This window comes from Eurosta solidaginis, chromosome 4, assembly GCF_040869045.1.
Source record: "Eurosta solidaginis isolate ZX-2024a chromosome 4, ASM4086904v1, whole genome shotgun sequence".
Lineage (NCBI taxonomy): Eukaryota > Metazoa > Arthropoda > Insecta > Diptera > Tephritidae > Eurosta > Eurosta solidaginis.
In genome coordinates, this window is record NC_090322.1 from 100,183,473 (window position 1) to 100,200,395 (window position 16,923).

The following is a 16,923-nucleotide window of genomic DNA, read 5'->3' on the forward strand; positions in this document are numbered from 1 at the left end:
GTATTAAAAACAAATACTGTAAATATCCGAACAAATGTTACTAAGCTTTCAAAAGCACGCCTAAAAATCATATCCACACCATTAGGAATAAACTACATACAGAGTGTATGTGCCTACATGGTGATCAAAAGGAATATAAACAAAAAAGGCAACTCTTAGAGACCAATTGTACAGCGAACAACGGAATATTCATATGGCGTAGCAGCTAAAAAAGGCTTGCACTGATATGAATGTTGGAGACTCGAGTTCAACGCTCAGCTCCCGAAAAGCTAGCTGATGAAGAAGTGAAATTCAGAAACATGTCCTAGTAACCATCGCCGTTTGTAAACTTACAATCCTCTTGTAAGTTTCATCACATATATGTACATATGAATAAGATATCATCAACTCAAGTATTCTTTTTTAGATAAAAAGTCACAAGTTGCAGAGTGTGCAGGTTGCAAGGCGCTGGATGCAAAGATAACAAATTTGCAAGGTAAGTTATTTGACGGGCATGGTAGTCACATTTTTAGGCTATTTGCCGCTCCCCCGCGAAATTCGAGTATAAATGCACTCATCCGTCAGCTTACTATGATGCATACAAAATCTTATGTGTCGGGCCTATAATTTCAGTCCAATGCAATGCAATTCGATAGTACCATCGGTACTAAGCGTTCTCTAACTAGGTAATCTTCTGTCATATCGAAAAATTTTGTAAACAAATTGTTTATATTTTGAGAAGTTAACGATTTATAGAATAAATCTCATACTTTAAGGGTTTACATCGTTTGACTAGAATAAAATAGGTAAAATATTGGGTAAAAGTCTAGTTGAGGGGTCGACTGCTAATACGCTACCAAAAATATCGAGAGAGGTGTCAAATGACGCGTATTAATCTCGACAATAATAATCCGATGGCGGAAAAGAAAAATTTTATCTCTGTCCGGAGATATTTGCATTTGAAGTTGGAGATTTCCATGTTGTTGTTGTTGTGTTGTACCCCCAAAAAAAAATTGTGCATCACCGTGGCGGTAGCCACGGTTATACCACACACCCGGACTTGGCATGGCGTAGCCCAGGGATATTTTTTATAATCGCGGCCGAAGGCCGCCAACGCAGAAAGGTGTTCTGCGCAAAAATACTATGGATCCGACCCCCGGTTTCGGAGGTACCCGCGGGTCTTTTTCGGTTAATATCTTTTGAACGCGTTAAAATTTTTATTTTCCGCCTTCAGATTATTAATACTGATGTCAAGACGCGTCGTTTGACACCTCTCTCGATATTTTTGGTAGCGTATTAGCAGTCGACCCCTCAACTAAACTATTACCAAATATTGTGCTACAGGTTTTTACTTTACAACATGTGTTAGCTGATTAGACACGTCTAAATGTTGCAAGTATATTACCAGTTTACCTTTGCTAACGTTGCGCTTTTACTAGAGGCAATTTAAAAGTTCTGGTAATGGTCTAGTTGAGGGGTCGACTGCTAACACGCGTCGAGAATATCGAGAGAGGTGTCAAAGGACCTCAACAACAATAATCCGAAGGAGAAAAGCAAAATTGTATCTCTGTCCGGAGATATTTGCAGTTAGATTTGGCAATGGTTGTTATGCACTGAAAAAAGTGTGTGCTCAAAGGGATTTTGCACGCATTTTTTTTTTATCCCACCCCATTGGTGGACCGGCCAGGTTAATTTTTTATAATCGCGGCCGAAGCCCCTTAACGCAGAAAGCTGTTCTCAAAATTTCGGAGGAACCCGTGGGTAATTTTCGGCTTTACGTTAATATCTTTTGAACGAGTTAAAGTTTTTCTTTTCCGCCTTCGGATTATTAATACTGAAGTCAAGACGCCTCGTTTTACATCTTTCTCGATATTTTTGGACGCGTATTAGCAGTCGATCCCTCAACTAGACTTTTACCATATAAATAAGCCACACGCAAATTTTCACCGTACGGCCGATTTAAATGAAATATACAACAAATTTTTAAGAAAAAGTGATTCAGTGTATAGAGGGTCATTTTTGTATGTATGAAGCATGGTAGGTATCTGATATGTATACGAACAATACCGGGGCAATGATACTTAACAGTAAAAGAGTTTAAAATTTTGTGGTTGTTGATATTTTGATGATTTAATAATAATAAAATAATTTTTGTTATAAGTCTACACTTTTTCCAGTCAAGTTCAGAAAATGACAAAAGATGATGAAAAATTTCAATTTAAACTCAAAAGTTATTGCAATTAATTTTACCTGTTTGCTTGCAATTGACACAATAATTTGTGTTGTTTTTACTTCCAGAATTAGTCGGAAACCTGAAGGAGACCATTTTGTGTAAGAGTGTTAAATATTTTCTATATATTACATATACTTAAATTCAACTTTTCTTTAGCCTTAATGTCATCTCAGAATACTGCAGTGACGTCTGCACTTGTAGACACAAAAGTGGTGATGAGCAAGTTGGTTCAAGAAGATGCTGCAGCATGCTCAGTCAGATCTTACTTTCCTCTGTCGTGTGCAGAGGATTTGTTTAAGATAAATGAAAAGGTTGTTCCTGAAAATCGGACTTTGTTTGTGAGTATTTTTTCCAACAGTGAAAATTATAAATAATCAATTAGGTTTGGGGAACCGTTGTTGAATTTTTATTTTATTTAAGGTTTCTTAAATCGGGTTAATTTTTTCAGAAAGGAAACTCAGCCTATCACACCGATGGTCCCGATAAAAAGCCCAAACATTTAGAAACATGTTTTTTCAATTAGAATGAAATATTTATCGGCAGTGATTTGGCAAACACTAAGAGTGTATTTCTGCATGAAAAGCTTCTCAGTGAAAATTCATCTGCCTTGCAGATGACATTCAGAATTGCCGTAAGCCCTGTAGTTCGCGTCTCGCCAATTTGTAAGAAAAACTAAAAAAAAGATCAATACAAATTGAAAGAAAAGTTCGGCCTAAACCTCGTCGTAGGTAAATCGCACCAAGTACTAATTTTATTTAATTTCAAAAAACTTTAATTGTCTGTACGATAAGAGCTCTTGGCTGAGAATATGGAGTTTGATTACACCCGATCTTATACAGCTTTACTTCTTAATTTTACTTTTTACGTAAAAAATTAAAGGTGGAAAATTTTTAAAATCTCAATGGATAGTAATTGGTGAATCGGATTAAAGACAACGTCTACTTATTAATTCCATACTGTTTTATCAATTTCACAAATATTTCGACAGATTCATATTTATCGTTGGTATAAAATCGGTTACGCCATTGTAGAACAAAATACGTACCCACGACAAAAATTTCAAAAAGTTTTCCACAGTCTTTTGCTGTTTTTCTTCGTCATACTTCCTTCTGGACAGTAAACATTCGTTTTAAATTTTTCTTAATTACTTATCGTTAGCTCAATTAATAAAGTCCCAAACCAACAATTAGAAGATATGTTAAAAATTTGGTTATGGACTTTGTGAATGGAGTTAAAGCTATGTTGTGATTGGAATGATTTTGTATCATACTTGGTATGTTTTAATAATTATTTTCACAGATTTCAACACTTAGGAACTTACTGCAAAATTCGGTGAACAAAAACCTTCACAAAGTCCTCAGCAGTGCAGTCATAATGGACTACAATGTTGACGGCACTCATGGGAAGAAGGGCCTTAAAGAACACGCAAAGTTTTATTCAGTTTTCTTGGGTAACATCCATAAAAAGTATTAAATTAACATAATCTTAATATATTATTATTTCGTAGAATCTATTATAAGTCTGACTTCTAATGATGAACCGGAAGAACAACTACGAAAGGTAATGCAGTTGCATAAGAAGCGGGTTTTCCAAAAAAAAGGCGGCATGGCGAAGGCAGTAAAACCATTGCCAGAAAGGCTGGATTAACTGTTTCACTTCGCCTTTTTCAGGTTTAGTTCAGAAAGTTGCAATTGAAGTTCAGAAAATTACAAATGAAGTTCAGAACGTTCAATTGGAGTTCAGAAAATAACAATTTAAGTTCAGAATTTGCAATTGAAATTCAGAAAATAACAGTTGATATTCAAAAAATTTTTCAATTTAAATATTCTGAGCTACAATTGAAATTTTTTTAACTACAATTATATATTTTCTGAGCTACAATTGTAATTTTCTTAACTCCTATTATAATTTTATGAACTTCAATTTAAAATTCTGAACTTCAACTGCAACTTTCTCAAATTAACCTAAAAAAGGCGTAGCTACTTAGTTACATAAGAATAATGAAACCTTGAAGGTTAATTTTTGAAATGAATTTGAGTTTAGTTAGGAAACTTTGAGTTATAACTTTTTAATTTGTATATATAAGTAATTTTAATTTACATTAGTTCCTAAGATGTAGGTTATTTTTGAAATGAATTTGAATTTAGTTAGAAAATTTTGAACTATTATTTTTTTAGTTATTATATACAAGTAATTCTATTTACATTAGTACCTATTTTTATATATTTTGAAGTGATATATATGAAGTGATATCTATACATTAATAATTTTATAAATAAATTACATTAATCAATAATGCATTTGAACTAGTTTAGCAAATTTGAACTATATTTTTTAATTTTTATAGACGTATATATATATTTATTCAAATCTATTACAAAGTATTATGTATTGAAGTGATAAATTTTAAAGTGGTATACATATGTATATATAAACATATTTTTTATATATATGAAATATGATGAATAAATGAATTTGAGCTAATTTATTCAAATAATTTTTTAACCCGACTAGGTCTAGTAAATTAACTAATAGGACACTGATGCAAATATTGACTAGTATGTCAACTGGTATTACAATGATGCATACTGTCTGAGTAGTATGTCAACTGGTATGTTGATGTTGAATACAGTGACTAGTATATCAATTGGTAGGACCCTGATGGGTATGCTGACTAGTATGCCATCTGGTATAATGCTGGCGCAAAGGCTGACTAGTATGTCAATTGGTAGGACCCTGATAGGTATGCTGACTAGTATGCCATCTGGTATAATGCTGGCTCAAAGGCTGACTAGTATGTCAATTGGTAGGACCCTGATGGGTATGCTGACTAGTATGCCATCTGGTATAATGCTGGCGCAAAGGCTGACTAGTATGTCAATTGGTAGGACCCTGATGGGTATGCTGACTAGTATGCCATCTGGTATAATGCTGGCTCAAAGGCTGACTAGTATGTCAATTGGTAGGACCCTGATGGGTATGCTGACTAGTATGTCATCTGGTATGATGTTGGTGTATATAATGACTAGTTTGTCAATTGGTATGATGCTGATGCAGAGCCTGGCAATTGATATTTCGTAGGACATCGCCGTGTTAAAAATACCAATTGCTTATATGGAAAAATTACAGAACTCATACTAGTTGAGATTTTTGGCCAACGAGTATTCTTCTAGTATACAACTAGTTGGTTTGACTGCAGGGGATGAACGCCACACAATTCTAGTCAATTTACTACTCATACACTAACTAGTATGAATAACACCACAAAATTATAGTCAATGAACTATTCAAAAGCTGACTAGTATGAATAAACCCACAACATTCTAGTCAATGAACTAGAATGTTTGCTGACTACTTTGGCTTTTGACTGTAGGGAAATATTGCAAAACAGGTGTTGCGGTCGATTTCAATAACAAAAAGTTTTGCCGGAAGATTGGTAAAGTACACGCGCATGAACATGGCCCACAAACAGAACTTCTTAAACAATTACAAGTTATAAATACCCTGCAGTCAAACCAACTAGTTGTATACTAGAAGAATACTAGTTTGCCAAAAATCTCAACTAGTATGAGTTCTGTCTTTTTTCCATATTACCAACTGGTATTTTTAACACGGCGATGTCCTACGAAATATCAATTGCCAGCCTCTGCATCAGCATCATACCAATTGACAAACTAGTCATTATATACACCAACATCATACCAGATGACATACTAGTCAGCATACCCATCAGATACATACCAATTAACATACTAGTCAGCCTTTGCGCCAGCATTATACCAGATGGCATACTAGTTATTATATACACCAATATCATACCAATTGACATACTAGTCAGTAGACTGGGTTGCTAATGTCCGCCCCTAAATTTGAAGATTATGTTGAGAGGGTTTCGGAAAAATTTTTTTTAATTTTTTTTTGATCCTTCGAAATATAGCCAAAAAGGTTTTTTGGTTGTAACTTGGTTATTTGAAGACCGATTTTTAGAATTGATATGTCGTTATTTTGGCCTTGAGAAGCTCCACATTTCCGTTTAATGTCCTTTTAAGCTATGAAGTCGTTTTCACATGATTAGGTCAGCTAACAAAATAAGTGAGTCAAACCTGTAGTTTCGTATTTATAATAATAACGCTATGCGACAAAATCAACTTTTTTTCTGGGTATTGGACAAAACCCACTTTTTTGTAGAGATTGAGGCTTAAGTAAACAAAGTACTATCTCCGTTGGGGTGCTGGTCTGGTGGAAAGCACTGGACACGGCGAGCACCTCCAAAATGCTAGTGTCAGTGCAACGGACGGCGCTTATCGGTATCAGAGGCGCTATGAGAACAACACCTACCTTGGCACTGAATGTCATGCTGAATATACATCCAGTAGATATTGCGGGAAAGGCAGCCGCGGCCCGGTCGTTGGTCAGGCTTCGTGATATGGGTTATATGCTTTCTGATTTCGGACACTCTAGCCTTCTTACTAGTTTCGACTTTATCCCGGACAGGACGGACTATTGCATGCCGGTGGCAGCTCCCTATACAACCTTCACCCCAGTCATTCCCCCGAGGGAGGAGTGGAGAAGAGGAATTATCTGGGACATTGGACCGGTTAACTTGTTCACGGATGGGTCGAAGTTGGACGGAAAGGTTGGCGGGGGGGTCTTTTGTCAAGAGCTAAATGTAAGCCGCAAGTTTAAGTTGGCTGATCACTGCAGTGTATTCCAAGCGGAAGTTGCTGCGATTAAGGATGCGGTGGATGAAATGCTATCCAGCGCTACTACGGTTAGGGAATTTAACATCTACTCTGATAGCCAAGCGGCTATAAAGGCCTTGAGCTCAACTACAGTGCGATCGAGGGTGGTCTGGGAGTGCCTGACCACACTTGCGATTGCATCGAATTATTTTACAATTAAGATTATCTGGGTCCCGGGCCATAGTGATATTCCGGGTAACTGTCAAGCGGATCTCTTAGCCCGAATCGGTACAACTGAACCGGATGAAGATGGCTGTAGGGATTTCGGGATTCCGCTAGCCACCTGTGGATTGCTCTTCCATAGCTGGGCCTCGAGTCAGCTCAGCAAACGTTGGGCGGACACTACGTCTTGTAGGATATCAAGATCTTTCTGGCCGAAAGTGGATGGCAGGAGGTCTGCTGAAATAATTGGGTTCACTAAGGCTCACCTATCAATGGTCATTGGGGTTTTGACAGGGCACTGTCCCATGGGTATCCATGCGGTACGTCTCAATATATTGGAAACTCCATCCTGCTGCAGCTGTATGGAGGATGATGAGGTGGAATCACCAAATAACTTTATGCTTGACTGCCCAGCTTTTGCCAGAACTAGGCGAAAGTATTTCGGTCGTGACTCACTTGGATCTCCCGAGGAGCTATCCAAGGTTGAGATCGGGATCATTCGGAACTTTATCGTTGCTACCCAACGATTCTCTAAGTAGTTATATCTACGTCACCGTTAGTTTAGTTTATTATATGTGGTATCACAACGGACCGTCATGTTGTCCAAGTGAGCTTCCTCAATCAGGGAAGCTACCACCCAACCTAACCTAACCTAACGGAGAAGGGACGAACCAGTAGTGGTTGACTGTGTAAAAACAGGCCAAGCTGCACTAGGGCCGTCCTGTTATGAGTGTTAATGGAGTTCAGAATGGTGGTAGTGGTCAAAAGCCAAAGTAGTCAGCAAACATTCTAGTTCTTTGACTAGAATTTTGTGGGTTTATTCGTACTAGTCAGCTTTTGAATAGTTCATTGACTATAATTTTGTGGTGTTATTCATACTAGTTAGTGTATGAGTAGTTAATTGACTAGAATTGTGTGACGTTCCTCACACTGGTCAGTTTTAGAATGGTTCATTGGCTATAATTTTGTGGTGTCATTAATACTAGTTAGTATTTAAATAATTCATTTGACTAGAATTTCGTCTGTTGGCTCGAGGAAATGCGCGAGTGCTTTCTGTAGCCAATTTGCAATGCATACTTCAGTTGACAATGCTAGATATCGTCCAAATCAACGGGCACATAAACACAAGCATGACGAGTCAACCCTCACCGTTACCTCAACAGAGGTTAAAGAAGTTATTGAAAAGGCCAAGCCTTCCATATCAATAGTCCCAGACGGAAGACCTATACCGATGCCAAAACACCTTGGCCATGAGGGCATCAGTAGCTTAGGACATTTTTTCTACTTGTCGTTAAAAGCCTATGCCTTTCCATAATAACAGAGAAAGACTGGAAACCCAGCCAGTATCTACCGATATTATCCCTTTAGTCAGTAACGAACATGTTTAAAGACGTTATGATTCCCTCAACCCACCATTCTGAACTCCATTAACACTCATAACAGGACGGCGCTAGTGCAGCTTGGCCTGTTTTTACACAGTCAACCACTACTGGTTCGTCCCTTCTCCGTTAGATAGATAGATAATTTATTGAGGATTGCACTGCGACCTTTGGTCAGCACCTCATCCCATCCGACTTCCATGATGAACCCTAGCAGTGCTTGAGGGATTTAAATTGGGAATGTTCTGGCCATGGTGTACCCATAAACTTAGCCCTGCGTCTTGAGATTGCGTCACATTCGTGTGTTATTCCTTTACTTTTTAGTTTTCATATATATGTACGTATTTTTATTAAAATTTATTCCAAAGTATAATGTATTGAAGTGATAAATTTTAAAGTTATATAAAAAATAAATAAAAAATATATACATACCTTTTATATATATGAAATATTATGAATAACATACATTTGAGCTAATTTATCAATCATATCTAGCATTGTCAACTGAAGTATGCATTGCAAATTGGCTACAAAAAGCACTCGCGCATTTCCTCGAGCCGACAGACGAAATTCTAGTCAAATGAATTATTTAAATACTAACTAGTATTAATAACACCACAAAATTATATTCAATGAACCATTCTAAAACTGACCAGTATGATGAACGCCACACAATTCTAGTCAATTAACTACTCATACACTAACTAAACTAGTATGAATAACACCACAAAATTATAGTCAATGAACTATTCAAAAGCTGACTAGTATGAATAAACCCACAAAATTCTAGTCAATGAACTAGAATGTTTGCTGACTACTTTGGCTTTTGACTGCAGGGAATTTTTCAACCCAACTGAGACTAGTATATTAAATAGTAGGATGCTGATGCAAATATCGACTAGTATGTCAACTGTTATTACATTGATGCATAGACTGAGAAGTATACCAACGGGTATGTTGATGTTGAATACACTGACTAGTATGTCAATTAGTATGAGTCTGATGGGTATGCTGACTAGTATGTCATATGGTATGATGCTGGTGTATATAATGACTAGTTTGTCAATTGGTATGATGCTGATGCAGAGGCTGGCAATTGATATTTCGTAGGACATCGCCGTGTTAAAAATACCAGTTGCTAATATGGAAAAAATACAGAACTCATACTAGTTGAGATTTTTGGCAAACTAGTATACAACTAGTTGGTTTGACTGCAGGGAGGTTCCCAAAAGCTGCAGTATGTTAGAATGCGAAGAGAATTATTCAATATTAAACACGAAAAGTTTCCAAAGATGCCAACAAATTTCGAACATATTAAAACCATGTTTACAATTGAACAAATGTATAAGCGGTTTGGTGTATCACGATACAAGAAGGAAGAAAGTGAATTTAACACCGATGCAGTAATCAACACAAATTTTTCATATTCACTGTTTGCTTCACCAACAATTGTAAATTGTTTGCGTTCAATCACCAACTTGTCTGACTCTCGCACCTATATAGCGGACGCAACTTTTTCCGTGGTTCCCTCGTCAAAACAATTTAAACAGCTTCTCATAAATCATATCGTTTCTGCAGACCATGTAAGTAATTAATATGTTCAGTGTTATAAATCCATTATTGGAAATAACAAGTAAGGAAGGCTAAGTTCGGGTGTAACCGAACATTACATACTCAGTTGAGAGCTGTGGAGACAAAGTAAGGGAAAATCACTATGTTGTAAAAAGAACCTAGGGTAACCCTGGAATGTGTTTGTATGACATGTGTATTAAATGGAAGGCATTAAAGAGTATTTTAAGAGGAAGTGGGCCATAGTTCTATAGATGGACGCCATTAAGGATATCGCCATAAAGGTGGACCAGGCCTGACTCTAGAATTTATTTGTACGATATGGGTATAAAATGAAATGTGTTAATGATAATTTTAAAAGGGAGTGGGCCTAAGTTCTATAGGTGGACGCCTTTTCGAGATATCGCCATAAAGGTGGACCAGGGGTGACTCTAGAATTTATTTTGTACGATATGGGTATCAAATGAAAGGTATTAATGAGTATTTTAAAAGGGCGTGGGCCTAAGTTCTATAGATGGACGCCTTTTCGAGATGTCGCCATAAAGATGGACCAGGGGTGACTGTAGAATTTCTTTGTACGATATGGGTATCAAATGAAAGGTGTTAATGAGTATTTTAAAAAGGAGTGGGCCTTAGTTCTATATGTGGACGCCTTTTCGAGATATCGCCATAAACGTGGCCCAGGGGTGACTCTAGACTGTGTTTGTACGATATGGGTATCAAACGAAAGGTGTTAATAAGTGTTTTAAAAGGGAGTGGGCCTTAGTTCTATGGGTGGACGCCTTTTCGAGATATCGCCATAAAGGTGGACCAGGGGTGACTCTAGAATTTGTTTGTACGATATGGGTATCAAATGAAAGGTGTTAATGAGTATTTTAAAAAGGAGTGGGCCTTAGTTCTATATGTGGACGCCTTTTCGAGATATCGCCATAAACGTGGACCAGGGGTGACTCTAGAATGTGTTTGTCCGATATGGATATCAAACGAAAGGTGTTAATAAGTGTTTTAAAAAGGAGAGGGCCTTAGTTCTGTGGGTGGACGCCTTTTCGGGATATCGCCATAAACGTGGACCAGGGGTGACTCTAGAATGCGCTTGTACAATATGGGTATCCAATGACAGGTGTTAATGAGTATTTTAAAAGGGCGTGGGCCTAAGTTCTATAGATGGACGCCTTTTCGAGATGTCGCCATAAAGATGGACCAGGGGTGACTGTAGAATTTGTTTGTACGATATGGGTATCAAATGAAAGGTGTTAATGAGTATTTTAAAAAGGAGTGGGCCTTAGTTCTATATGTGGACGCCTTTTCGAGATATCGCCATAAACGTGGCCCAGGGGTGACTCTAGAATGTGTTTGTACGATATGGGTATCAAACGAAAAGTGTTAATAAGTGTTTTAATAGGGCGTGGGCCTTAGTTCTATAGGTGGACGCCTTTTCGAGATATCGCCATAAAGGTGGATCAGGGGTGACTCTAGAATTTGTTTGTACGATATGGGTATCAAATGAAAGGTGTTAATGAGTATTTTAAAAAGGAGTGGGCCTTAGTTCTATATGTGGACGCCTTTTCGAGATATCGCCATAAACGTGAACCAGGGGTGACTCTAGAATGTGTTTGTCCGATATGGGTATCAAACGAAAGGTGTTAATAAGTGTTTTAAAAAGGAGTGGGCCTTAGTTCTGTGGGTGGACGCCTTTTCGGGATATCGCCATAAACGTGGACCAGGGGTGACTCTAGAATGCGTTTGTACAATATGGGTATCCAATGAAAGGTGTTAATGAGTATTTTAAAAGGGCGTGGGCCTTAGTTCTATAGGTGGACGCCTTTTCGAGATATCGCCATAAAGGTGGACCAGGGGTGACTCTAGAATTTGTTTGTACGATATGGGTATCAAATGAAAGGTATTAATGAGTGTTTTAAAAGGGAGTGGGCTTTAGTGCTATAGGTGGATGCCTTTTCGAGATATCGCCATAAAGGTGGGCCAGGGGTGACTCTAGAATTTTTTGTACGATATGGGTATCAAAAGAAAGGTGTTAATGAGTATTTTAAAACGGAGTGGGCCTTAGTTCTATATGTGGACGCCTTTTCGAGATATCTCCATAAACCTGGACCAGGGGTGACTCTAGAATGTGTTTGTACGATATGGGTATCAAATTAAAGGTGTTAATTAGTATTTTAAAAGGGCGTGGGCCTTAGTTCTATAGGTGGACGCCTTTTCGAGATATCGCCATAAAGGTGGACCAGGGGTGACTCTAGAATTTGCTTGTACGATATGGGTATCAAATGAAAGGTGTTAATGAGTATTTTAAAAGGGCGTGGGCCTTAGTTCTATAGGTAGACGCTTTTTCGGGATATCGCCATAAAGGTGGACCAGGGGTGACTCTAGAATTTGTTTGTACGATATGGGTATGAAAAGAGAGGTGTTAATGAGTATTTTAAAAAGGAGTGGGCCTTAGTTCTATGGGTGGACGCCTTTTCGGGATATCGCCATAAACGTGGACCAGGGGTGACTCTAGAATGCGTTTGTACAATATGGTTATCCAATGAAAGGTGTTAATGAGTATTTTAAAAGGGCGTGGGCCTTAGTTCTATAGGTGGACGCCTTTTCGAGATATCGTCATAAAAGTGGCCAGCGGTGACTCTAGAATTTGTTTGTACGATATGGGTATCAAATGCAAGGTGTTAATGAGTATTTTAAAAGGGAGTGGGCCTTAGTTTTATAGGTGGATGCCTTTTCGAGATATCGCCATAAAGGTGGGCCAGGGGTGACTCTAGAATTTTTTTGTACGATATGGGTATCAAATGAAAGGTGTTAATGAGTATTTTAAAATGGAGTGGGCCTTAGTTCTATATGTGGACGCCTTTTCGAGATATCGCCATAAACGTGGACCAGGGGTGACTCTAGAATGTGTTAGTACGATATGGGTATCAAATTAAAGGTGTTAATGAGTATTTTAAAAGGGAGTGGCCCATAGTTGTATATGTGAAGGCGTTTTCGAGATATCGACCAAAATGGGGACCAGGGTGATCCAGAACATCATCTGTCGGGTACCGCTAATTTATTTATATATGTAATACCACGAACAGTATTCCTTCCAAGATTCCAAGGGCTTTTGATTTCGCCCTGCAAAACTTTTTCATTTTCTTCTACTTAATATGGTAGGTGTCACACCCATTTTACCAAGTTTTTTTCTAAAGTTATATTTGCGTCAATAGACCAATACAATTACCATGTTTCATCCCTTTTTTCGTATTTGGTATATAATTATGGAATTTTTTTCATTTTTCGTAATTTTCGATATCGAAAAAGTGGGCGTGGTCTTAGTAGGATTCCGGCCATTTTTTACACCAATATAAAGTGAGTTCAGATAAGTACGTGAACTGAGTTTAGTAAAGATATATCGATTTTTGCTCAAGTTATCGTGTTAACGGCCGAGCGGGAGGACAGACGGCTGACTGTGTATAAAAACTGGGCGTGGCTTCAACCGATTTCGCTCATTTTCGCAGAAAAGAGTTATCGCCATAGAAGCTATGCTCTAACCAAATTTCACAAGGATTTACTTATATACTGTAAAGATATTAACTTTTATTTTAAAATTTGAATTAAAAAAATTTTTTTTTTCACAAGTGGGCGTGGTCGTTCTCCGATTTTGCTAATTTTTATTAAGCAGACATATAGTAATACAAGTAACGTTCCTGCCAAATTTCATCATGATATCTTCAACGACTGCCAAATTACAACTTGCAAAACTTCAAAATTACCTTCTTTTAAAAGTGGGCGGTGCCACGCCCATTGTCCAACATTTTCTTAGTTTTCAGTTCTGCGTCATAAGTTCAACTCACCTACCAAGTTTCATCGCTTAATCCGTATTTGGTAATGAATTATCCCACTTTTTAGATTTTTCGAAATTTTCGATATCGAAAAAGTGGGTGTGGTTATTGTCCGATATCGTTCATTTTAAATAGCGATCTGAGATGAGTGCCCAGGAACCTACCTACCAAATTTCATCAAGATACCTCAAAATTTACTCAAGTTATCGTGTTAACGGACAGACGCACGGACGGACGGACGGACGGACATGGCTCAATGGAATTGTTTTTCGATACTGATGATTTTGATATATGGAAGTCTATATCTATCTCGATTCCTTTATACCTGTACAACCAACCGTTATCCAATCAAAGTTAATATACTCTGTGAGCTCTGCTCAACTGAGTATAAAAAGGCTAAAGACTTATATATAACTTTTTATAACTTTAAGGCTTTCCCGCTTATATACATATGTTTTAATGTCTAACAAGTCTCAACAGGCATACGCACATTTGTTACAATACATTAATAGCGTTTTCTTTTCTGGCTAAAGTGTTACGCTTTTTGTACGCCGCGCAAGGGTTGTTCTTTTCTAAAAGACATGTGGTATTTCGTTTTTTTGTGAAAATTGTTGCCTGCTCGCAACGCAAAAGCTTTACGCTTTTACCCTGTATAAAATGGCGGTGTGGCAGTACAACTCTGTGAAACTCTCAATTCGCTCTTAAGTTCCACATATACTCTTTTAATATGAGTGAATTTGGTGAGTAGAAATGTTCTTTGTATGCACTATAAATGTTGAACATTTTCTGGGGTAGGAGTAACTCTACTTAGGCAACAATTTATTACAGAAAAGAAAACGCTATAAGTCAAATGTACTAGATCTGTGCCGAACCACCGTCATCCCTGATTATGAGACTGGTATGCGTAATGCATTAAAACGTTTATACCCAAAAACACAAATGGTTGGCTGCTGGTTTCATTATACAAAAGCTTTACTGTGAAAAGCGTTAAATATTCCTAAATTCATTACATAACTCAACAAAGATAAAAAAGCAAAAGAAACATTTAACACATTCATTTACTTGCCATTATTAAAGCCTACATACTTAATAAAGGGATTCGATAGTTTTAAAGTCGAAGTCATGGATTACTTTAAACCATTTATAAGATATTTCCATTCACAGTGGATGAAAAAGGTAAATATAACTGATTTAAAACTTTTTCCAATAATGTATAAGTTTATTATTATTAATCTAGGTAAAACCAGAAAATTTTTCTGTCTATGGAGAATCAATTAGAAAAAGTAGTATGGCCGAAACTTTTCACAGCCGATTAAATATTTCAATTCTGAAACATGGAAACTTTTACAAATTTTTGGATACGTTGTGCGGGCTAGATGAAGTGAAGTCTAATGATTACAACAAATCAAGATGTGGATTAACTTCAATAAGTAGAAGAAAAAGAAGCTCCTCTGCAAATCTTGACAAATTTAATAAAGACCGCTTAAAACTCTTGAAAAATAAAAAAATTACGATACACGAAATTTTACTGCAATTCTCAAACATGAAATCAATTATGGTCTCTAATGATTTCTTAAACGAAATCCACACATCTGACAGTGAATCGAGTGATGAAGATACTGCAGAGATTTTACCTGAAGATGAAAGTCTGAAGGATTATATTCTTTGCGTTATATGCTGCTTACGAGAACGGCAACTTTTGTTTGTTCCATGCAAACATTTTAAAGTTTGCAATCAATGTTTTCAGCAAATGAAAAATAATGCAGAGGAAGCTAATGCTGATATGAAATGTCCGATTTGCCGATCAGTCATTAATGATGCCTTCCCTATATTTTACTAAACTTTACTATGCTTACTTCGTTAAATGTTGTTGTATATATGAATTTTTCAAAACTTTTGTTAAATAAAACTTATGTTCATTAAAGTATTTTTTCTTAAATATGCATATTATTCTGCAATCTGTTATTCTAGCAAACGCCTAAAACCAGTCAATTTGTAAATAGAACGTTGCTAGATACGACGTTTTCGAAGTAAGACAGCCCAGCGATGGCGATGTTCCACTCTGGTAACAAAATAGTATATTTGAGCAATAAGCCAAAATTCGAGTTTTTCCCATAGTGGTAATAAAGCAAACCTCCAAATTTTGTGTTATTTCTCATTTGAATGGGAAATAACACAAATTTTGTGTTATTGTCGTTTGGGTTACTGCTCAAGAAGAAGATTAAATAAATGTAAGGCGCGATTATCTCCGAAGAGATTTTAGGCCCAGATTCTCTTCCAATTTGCGTCGTGGTCTTCTTGATTTTATCCTACAAATTGGCGGGACGGGACCTACTTGTTTTGTGCCGACTCCGAACGGCATCTGCAGAGCAGATGAGTTTTCACTGAGAGTTTTCATGACAGAAATACACTCAGAGTGCTTGCTAAACACTGCCGAGGAGCGACCCGCTTAGACAAATTTTTACTTCTAATTGAAAAAATTTGTTTCTAAAATTTTGATGTTGCTTTGGCGTGAACCAAGGATATTTGGTGTGGATGACGGAGCACGATACCATCACACCACGGCGGCCGCTGCTTATTAAAAAAATGTTCAAATACTACAAAAGAAGTTATAGTACTTTAAATGTTTAAAACTCGAATATCTCAAAACGTAAATTAGTTGAATTAATAAATGTTTCGCTTGTTATCTATAAAGAATACTCAGCAACCTAAATAGACACCATCTCGGTCATGGTGGAGATAAGCCTAAGGTGTCCCTATAGTCCCCGAAGGATAGGTGTCCCTATAGTCCCCGAAGATTCCGTTGCAGCGAATCTTTGTCTACACATAAAACAAGTCACGAAAGATTCGAAAGTATAAGAAAATCTGAATTAAATAAGCATCAACTTATTCATTGTAACGAAAAGCCGCATAAGTGTGAATTTTTTTGCCTTATCGAACTTACCTAAATTAAATAAAATTACTGCCCCTATTACGGCTAACAACTCAACTTAGTTGGGTTGTAATTAAAACAACTCAACTTTAAAACA

At 37.1% G+C, this 16,923-nt stretch overlaps 2 protein-coding genes across 5 annotated transcripts; both read left to right on the forward strand.

The window, feature by feature from the left end:
- The first annotated feature begins 685 nt into the window (after positions 1–685).
- On the forward strand, positions 686–4,397 carry LOC137248085 (uncharacterized). 4 transcript variants are annotated; one of them, XM_067778971.1, is made up of 6 exons: positions 686–785; positions 1,870–2,016; positions 2,278–2,310; positions 2,369–2,550; positions 3,512–3,662; positions 3,720–4,397. In XM_067778971.1, exons 2-6 carry the CDS (start codon positions 2,007–2,009, stop codon positions 3,857–3,859), a joined length of 516 nt encoding a protein of 171 aa, XP_067635072.1. In that variant the 5' UTR covers positions 686–785; positions 1,870–2,006; the 3' UTR covers positions 3,860–4,397. The 4 variants fall into 4 exon arrangements, with proteins under 4 accessions (XP_067635072.1, XP_067635071.1, XP_067635070.1 ...); XM_067778970.1 differs by having other exon boundaries at positions 1,909–2,016; XM_067778969.1 differs by having other exon boundaries at positions 693–1,740; positions 1,820–2,016.
- A 5,242-nt stretch (positions 4,398–9,639) lies between these two features.
- On the forward strand, positions 9,640–15,735 carry LOC137248086 (uncharacterized). Its single transcript, XM_067778972.1, has 3 exons — positions 9,640–10,078; positions 14,972–15,070; positions 15,132–15,735. Exons 1-3 carry the CDS (start codon positions 9,743–9,745, stop codon positions 15,732–15,734), a joined length of 1,038 nt encoding a protein of 345 aa, XP_067635073.1. The 5' UTR covers positions 9,640–9,742; the 3' UTR covers position 15,735.
- The last annotated feature ends 1,188 nt before the right edge of the window (positions 15,736–16,923 follow it).

Coding starts and splice junctions, on each gene's coding strand:
- LOC137248085 (XM_067778971.1), top strand. Junction 2,551..3,511: donor CTGAAAATCGGACTTTGTTT/GTGAGTATTTTT, acceptor TTATTTTCACAG/ATTTCAACACTTAGGAACTT. Junction 3,663..3,719: donor GTTTTATTCAGTTTTCTTGG/GTAACATCCATA, acceptor ATTATTTCGTAG/AATCTATTATAAGTCTGACT.
- LOC137248086 (XM_067778972.1), top strand. CDS start 9,743: ATGCGAAGAGAATTATTCAATATTAAACACGAAAAGTTTCCAAAGATG. Junction 10,079..14,971: donor ATATCGTTTCTGCAGACCAT/GTAAGTAATTAA, acceptor CCATTATTAAAG/CCTACATACTTAATAAAGGG. Junction 15,071..15,131: donor ATTCACAGTGGATGAAAAAG/GTAAATATAACT, acceptor TTATTAATCTAG/GTAAAACCAGAAAATTTTTC.